General features: G+C 39.8%; 1 protein-coding gene across 1 annotated transcript; it reads left to right on the top strand.

Moving 5' to 3' along the window:
• The first annotated feature begins 421 nt into the window (after positions 1-421).
• Positions 422-7,556, top strand: PSMB1 (proteasome (prosome, macropain) subunit, beta type, 1). Its single transcript, XM_010004230.1, has 6 exons — positions 422-456; positions 904-1,011; positions 2,044-2,125; positions 2,557-2,686; positions 4,258-4,364; positions 7,268-7,556. Exons 1-6 carry the CDS (start codon positions 422-424, stop codon positions 7,451-7,453), a joined length of 648 nt encoding a protein of 215 aa, XP_010002532.1. The 3' UTR covers positions 7,454-7,556.
• The last annotated feature ends 516 nt before the right edge of the window (positions 7,557-8,072 follow it).

Below are 8,072 nucleotides of genomic sequence, written 5' to 3'. Positions count from 1 at the left end.
TTCTCGTCTTACTCCCGCTTCTGACCCTGGCACCCTGGGGGGGGGTGTCTCCCCTTGCCAGCACCTCTTCGTAGCAAGAGGGGCAGCCCTGGGCTGAGGGTCCCGCGGGTCCTTGCAGCTCCTCGCGGTGTCCTGGCGATTCCAGGTGGCTCTTGGCACGCTCGGGCTCCATGAACTTCTAGAGTCTAAAGAGATGCCTTCCTTTCCCTTCAGGGTTGTTTATGGTGGCTGAGAAAACCCATGTAATTGTCATATTACCAGCTTTTAAAACTGGGTTGAAAGCTACCTTGTCATAACTGTCCAAGGTAGGTGGTGTTTTCCAGACACTTGCTGTGAGTTTGTGACAGGATCCGGTCAGAAGATTGTTATTTAGGTATATGTTTCTTGAATAATGCCTACCTCTTTGTTGCTTAATGGTGGCATGCATCTGGCAATTGCAGAACTAGTTATTTGGAAGTAAATAACATAGGATAACATAGGAATAAAGCAGTAATGATAATTTAAGTATAATGATGCCGATGCTTTGTATTTGGCTGGAGTGTTTTTGCTTGGAGAGCCAAACTGTTTCAGAAGGGTGAATCTTTCATTAGCAGGCAACTAAAATTGCTACTCCATTGAGCCTTGTTCTTGCACCAAATAGAAGCTCAGTTTTACCAAGTTTCCATACATTTTTTAGTCAAAATACAGGATCATGTGCATACATTCTCTTCAGGGTGTCTAGTGTCTTCTTCCTCCAGTCTTGACCCACATGTAGGGATGTACTTGGTGGGAAGCACAGCAAGGAACATAAGATACTTGGTGAAACACGAGCCTGCTTACAGAACCTGCTATCTAGTTTGTTTCTCTGTTGCCCAAGAAAGTATTTGTCTAAAAGTCATGGTTGTATGAATACTCTTTTCTAAGGACTGTGTTGGCAATTGCTGGAGAAGACTTTTCTATTGTTGCCTCTGACACACGACTGAGCGAAGGCTACGCGATTCACTGCCGGGACAGTCCAAAATGCTACCGACTGTAAGTCCAGATCTTGTGAGAAGATGAAAAATGTATTATACAGAGGAGTTTGTCACCTGCCTGGAATGATCTGTCTCTTTTTTTAAGCAGAATTCTCAGAAAAAAAGGATCGTAGCAAAGCTGTTTCTGGAGTCACGGTGACTTCTGTAACTCAGGATGTGAGGTTGTAAATACGGCCAGGTTTCTTGTTGCATGCTCATGAAGTTAGCTGATAACAGAACGTTTTTAGTGTGTTACAAGGTTTAATATAAGCTAGATGGGTTTTTTTCAGCTGAATGATCAGAAGACCTTTTGTCTTAACTGTGGCAAAACTTAAGCTTGTGGTAATTTGTTCTCCTTCGTCAGGACACCTGGTGTTGGCAACAAGTGTGCCCACTACTGCCATTTGTACTGTGTCTCTAGCCAACCATCTGGCACTTCAAAGAGGTGCTTATTTTAGGAGAGGGAAACTTGTCAGTGGTTCTGTTATTGAACTTTTTATGGTCATTGTATGCTTATCTTGACTCACCTAGATAGCATCCCCTTGGTTTAAAAATACATACTGTTTATGTTCTTTTGACTGCAGCAGGTGCTTACCTAGTAGGCTACCATCAGCTATGTAAACAATTATTTTTTAATGTTGATTTGTTTTTTCATTTTTTTAATTGATGACACAAGATCATATGAATTTATGTATCTCCTGTGAGTGATGTGATGTAACAGGCTCCCCCTTCAAAACAGGTCCTCTGGCAAGACTGAATATACTAGCTAGAGCTAAGGGTGCATGGAGGAATTCAGAATTTCAGTCTTGCTGTGGAAGTCAGTGGATTGAAGACAGACGTCTCTGTGGCCCTGCACTTAGTTAGTCCTCTGCAAGACAGAGGTGGTTACCTTTTCTACACAAAATATCTGTTACTGCATCTTAGACAACTGTTTCTGATAGCATTAGAGAAACTGAACATGCATTTGGTGTTTTCATAATAATCTACTATGTAAGAAAGTGCTGTAGTTCATACTAAATGTAAAATCACAACAAAATTTTACGTTTTGCAGAACAGAGCGAACAGTCATTGGATGCACTGGTTTCCATGGTGACTGCCTTACCCTTACTAAGATTATCGAAGCAAGATTAAAGGTAGCTAACTGTTTTACTATATTTAGAAACTTATCCTCTTATCGTATTTAAGATCAATTATATGATATGTTTTAAATATAATTTTTGCTTCTTCAGGGTTTGTATCATAACTGTATTGCCTGTGAAAGCTCAGGCAGGGGAAATTGACACTGTTTTTGCTAAGGGTAATATCACAACTTTAAAGAATGGGGGAGCTGAAGAGAATAAAGTTATTGAGGCAACACCTGTCCTTTACAATACTTTGGAGAAATGTTAATTTTTGCCTTTAAGAGGGCTCTACTTTTAGACCAGTGTGTTTTCAGTAATCACGCTAGTTAATGATCTTGTTTGGCATCAGATTCTTCTGTAGTGAGGTTACAGAAAATGTAATTCTGATTCAGTGTAAAATTTAGTGTTTGGCTTTCTTCTTGGATGTGCTGTTCCACTTGCAGATGTACAAACATTCGAATAACAAGACCATGACTACTGGGGCCATTGCTGCAATGCTCTCTACAATTCTGTATTCCCGGCGTTTCTTTCCTTACTACGTTTATAACATAATTGGTGGACTTGATGAGGAAGGTAAGACGAAAAAGAAAAAAAGAGAGGCTAAATCCCTATGGGTGAATGGCTGTCCTTTTGCATCTCAGAGGTACTGATGGAATAAGGAAGTTTGTGTTCGTTTTGCTAATGCCTTTAAGACATGGTGGTACTTACACGGGTCGCATGCATATTATGCACCTTACTTGTTTCATAGTTTCCACAGCTAACTTGATCTTCTGTTTATTAAGGTTAGAAAGTCTAAGAACTATGTTATAATTATTTGATTACAAGTGAAATCTGCTAAAATTGCTTACCTCTCTTTCTTTAGGCTGGAACACTTTATAACAGGTTTGCTGGATTTCTTAATTATGTCTTTAAAAGAGATGCTAGCAATAAAATTGTATGCATTTTACTCAGACTTGTGAGTATGGTAGAGATTCTTAACTGTGATGTACTCCAGAAATGTTTTTCTACAAGGAGATTTTTAAATGTTAACTAACCACTAATGAAAATCATTGACTTCTGCATAGCAGCTGCAGTTTAACATACAGCCCTTCCAGGATTTAGTGGGCTCTTGCCCAGTGGTTTGGTTGAGTTGCTAAAATACTGCATTCTCTGACTTTGGGCAGGAGCTTAGGGGTTGTCCTGTTTGGATAATTTCAACCATTCCCCAAAGTTGCTACCATTAGGTTATACTGCTTACCAGTCTCACAGAGACAATGTCTACAATATGTGGAGTCTGGAAAGGGATTAGTCTGCCCTGTGTAATCTCAGATTATGAGTGTGCTGTAGCAGTTGGTAAGAATCAGACTGCAGGTTTGTGTGCATAGGCTTAATTTGGGTGCAGCAAGATTGATTTGGTTTGGTTTAGTGTCCTGGTTCTCTGCTAGCTTTCTTGGGGCTGCTCCGCTGCCTGTGCTGGGCTGTGCTGCCAAGTGCAGTGGCCATTTCAGCTTGTCTGAAGGGTGAGCTTGGCCAGGGGCTGCCTTTTGACCAGCATGTCCTCATCAAATCCTGATGCTTCAGAGCTGCAGTCAGTCTGCATCTCTGGTGTCAGCACAAGCTAGTAAGCTTTGCACAGCCTGGCCTGACTCCAGAGGGAAGTGCGTAAAAGGCCAGAGCATCATCCAGGAAGGCAATGCAGAGGCATCCAAGCATGCTCTGTGGAGGCAGTTCAGGAACTGTATCAGTCAAAATACATCATTCAAGAACAATGGCTAAACTGTCTCTATGTGCCAGCTTTCAAACCAGCAGAACTCTTCGTGCAGCACTGCACTCTAGCTTGTTCTCCTGCTTTGATTATTCTGCCTCAGTACTTTTTCTGTGCTAAATACTGTAGAAAACATCCTTTAGAGCATGCTTATAGCTTAAGCATTGAAGATAACCTTGCATATAGCAGCAGACCACAACCATAGTGAGCCTACTGTACAAAGCACTGTCTGAACATTCTGTGATATAATTAGGTAAAGGTATTTGTGGTACTCCAGAGAGAGAGAGAGAGACTGCCTTATGGAGGGAGCTAATTTCTGATTTAAATTCATATCAGTAATGCAAATCTTTCTGATTGTGATTACATACTTTTTTTTTTACTTTTTTTTTTTTTTTGCAAGGGAAGGGAGCAGTGTATAGCTTTGATCCAGTAGGCTCATACCAGAGAGATTCCTTCAAAGCAGCTGGATCAGCCAGTGCCATGCTGCAGCCCTTGCTTGATAACCAGGTAAAAGAGTTATTTCTCTGTTTGTGTGGGGGGGTGTTTTGTATTTTGGTTTGTTTTTTTAAACATTTGTGACATTCAAATTAATGTAGCTTTACTTTTGGGGAGTATTACTATTAAAGATAGGACTGCTAATCCATAAATTTACAAATTGTGGGGCTCTGCTTTCTCAGGAGAAATCAGAACATTTTGTTTTAGAATCTGTTTGGGTTTTTAATCTGGTAAAAAACAGTGGACTGCCTGTTTACAATACAGTGAAATGTTTTAATTGGGAAATTGTGTTTACCACAGAAGCTGGTTTTCCCCAATCGATAATATAAATATGCCTGTTACTTAGCATGAAATAATACTAAATTAAGGAGATAGAATTAGTAGGTGTATATGTAATACATTTTACCAGTTAACATACAGTTTTATAAAATTCTTAAGTTTTGTGCAAGTCATCTGGGTGTTCATTGTGATCTTGTATGTGCTGAATGAGTGGGAGGACTGGTGCTTACTTTAACTGGATCTGCTTCTAGTTACTTTTGTAAGTGGATCAGTATTGGCAGAGTTCTGATCATGGAGCTGTAAGCTGTATGCAGAAATACTTTTGCCAGCTTTGGGTTTCTAAGTAGACATGGTGGTACTTACACGGGTCGCATGCATATTATGCACCTTACTTGTTTCATAGTTTCCACAGCTAACTTGATCTTCTGTTTATTAAGGTTAGAAAGTCTAAGAACTATGTTATAATTATTTGATTACAAGTGAAATCTGCTAAAATTGCTTACCTCTCTTTCTTTAGGCTGGAACACTTTATAACAGGTTTGCTGGATTTCTTAATTATGTCTTTAAAAGAGATGCTAGCAATAAAATTGTATGCATTTTACTCAGACTTGTGAGTATGGTAGAGATTCTTAACTGTGATGTACTCCAGAAATGTTTTTCTACAAGGAGATTTTTAAATGTTAACTAACCACTAATGAAAATCATTGACTTCTGCATAGCAGCTGCAGTTTAACATACAGCCCTTCCAGGATTTAGTGGGCTCTTGCCCAGTGGTTTGGTTGAGTTGCTAAAATACTGCATTCTCTGACTTTGGGCAGGAGCTTAGGGGTTGTCCTGTTTGGATAATTTCAACCATTCCCCAAAGTTGCTACCATTAGGTTATACTGCTTACCAGTCTCACAGAGACATGTCTACAATATGTGGAGTCTGGAAAGGGATTAGTCTGCCCTGTGTAATCTCAGATTATGAGTGTGCTGTAGCAGTTGGTAAGAATCAGACTGCAGGTTTGTGGCATAGGCTTAATTTGGGTGCAGCAAGATTGATTTGGTTTGGTTTAGTGTCCTGGTTCTCTGCTAGCTTTCTTGGGGCTGCTCCGCTGCCTGTGCTGGGCTGTGCTGCCAAGTGCAGTGGCCATTTCAGCTTGTCTGAAGGGTGAGCTTGGCCAGGGGCTGCCTTTTGACCAGCATGTCCTCATCAAATCCTGATGCTTCAGAGCTGCAGTCAGTCTGCATCTCTGGTGTCAGCACAAGCTAGTAAGCTTTGCACAGCCTGGCCTGACTCCAGAGGGAAGTGCGTAAAAGGCCAGAGCATCATCCAGGAAGGCAATGCAGAGGCATCCAAGCATGCTCTGTGGAGGCAGTTCAGGAACTGTATCAGTCAAAATACATCATTCAAGAACAATGGCTAAACTGTCTCTATGTGCCAGCTTTCAAACCAGCAGAACTCTTCGTGCAGCACTGCACTCTAGCTTGTTCTCCTGCTTTGATTATTCTGCCTCAGTACTTTTTCTGTGCTAAATACTGTAGAAAACATCCTTTAGAGCATGCTTATAGCTTAAGCATTGAAGATAACCTTGCATATAGTAGCAGACCACAACCATAGTGAGCCTACTGTACAAAGCACTGTCTGAACATTCTGTGATATAATTAGGTAAAGGTATTTGTGGTACTCCAGAGAGAGAGAGAGAGACTGCCTTATGGAGGGAGCTAATTTCTGATGTAAATTCATATCAGTAATGCAAATCTTTCTGATTGTGATTACATACTTTTTTTTTTACTTTTTTTTTTTTTTGTCAAGGGAAGGGAGCAGTGTATAGCTTTGATCCAGTAGGCTCATACCAGAGAGATTCCTTCAAAGCAGCTGGATCAGCCAGTGCCATGCTGCAGCCCTTGCTTGATAACCAGGTAAAAGAGTTATTTCTCTGTTTGTGTGGGGGGGTGTTTTGTATTTTGGTTTGTTTTTTTAAACATTTGTGACATTCAAATTAATGTAGCTTTACTTTTGGGGAGTATTACTATTAAAGATAGGACTGCTAATCCATAAATTTACAAATTGTGGGGCTCTGCTTTCTCAGGAGAAATCAGAACATTTTGTTTTAGAATCTGTTTGGGTTTTTAATCTGGTAAAAAACAGTGGACTGCCTGTTTACAATACAGTGAAATGTTTTAATTGGGAAATTGTGTTTACCACAGAAGCTGGTTTTCCCCAATCGATAATATAAATATGCCTGTTACTTAGCATGAAATAATACTAAATTAAGGAGATAGAATTAGTAGGTGTATATGTAATACATTTTACCAGTTAACATACAGTTTTATAAAATTCTTAAGTTTTGTGCAAGTCATCTGGGTGTTCATTGTGATCTTGTATGTGCTGAATGAGTGGGAGGACTGGTGCTTACTTTAACTGGATCTGCTTCTAGTTACTTTTGTAAGTGGATCAGTATTGGCAGAGTTCTGATCATGGAGCTGTAAGCTGTATGCAGAAATACTTTTGCCAGCTTTGGGTTTCTAAGTCAGAGAATCATTTTGTCGTTCTAAGTTGTCTCAATGTGCTCATCCTAGTGCAGAGTCAGAAACAGCTTTCATGCTAAGTGGAACATACTTCCTTTGAAATGCATTTTCATCTTTCCTTAGATTGGCTTCAAGAACATGCAAAATGTGGAACACGTGCCTCTGACCATGGAGAAGGCTTTGCAGCTGGTTAAAGATGTCTTTATTTCTGCTGCTGAGAGAGACGTGTACACTGGGGATGCAGTTAAGATTTGCATTGTCACAAAAGAGGGAATTCGAGAGGAAACTATCCAATTGCGGAAAGACTAAAACTGAACTGAGTGAACTCAGTTCACTTATAAACATGTAATCTATGATGTACAATTTACCTGTGCTAAGAAGACATTCGTCTTATTAAATTTTTTCAAGAAGTATGACTGCTGTAGTGCTGAATATTTTCTATCTTTGTTGGAAGTATTAGTATTTCTTAGAACTTTACCAGAGCAGTATATGGTAAGAATGAAGCTTAGTGTTAAGAACCAGTTTGGTTCATCTCATCTTCATCTATTGATCAGTCCAATTCCAATGTGAATCCCCTTCTTAGAATCCCTTATACTAAAACATGGAAGAGTGTAAGCATGCTAAATTAGGTTTACATAATCTTCTGATAGTACTTGCAGTTCAGCTTTGGTTTAGTGAGAAAAGTATTTGTTGTGTTAGTGCTGCCTCTCTGCACTTCATAGCTTACTTTTCCTATCTTCTCCTTTATCTTTCTGACATGCTGTCTTGGCATTTGACCTCTCTGTACTTATTTACAGAGACTATATAAATATGAGCCACCTGAAATGAGTTTCTCTCTAAGAGGGAAGAATGTTAGATGCTATCTTCCAGAGTTTAGTCCTAGACTTTTTATCAGGGCACACCTCTGTGTGTTTCTGTTCTGTTAACA

The sequence above is a fragment of the Chaetura pelagica genome, unplaced genomic scaffold (genome assembly GCF_000747805.2).
Source record: "Chaetura pelagica isolate M959 unplaced genomic scaffold, ChaPel_1.0 scaffold708, whole genome shotgun sequence".
Taxonomy (NCBI): domain Eukaryota; kingdom Metazoa; phylum Chordata; class Aves; order Apodiformes; family Apodidae; genus Chaetura; species Chaetura pelagica.
The sequence above is the reverse complement of the archived record's forward strand: the minus strand, read 5'-3'. Positions and strand labels throughout refer to the sequence as shown.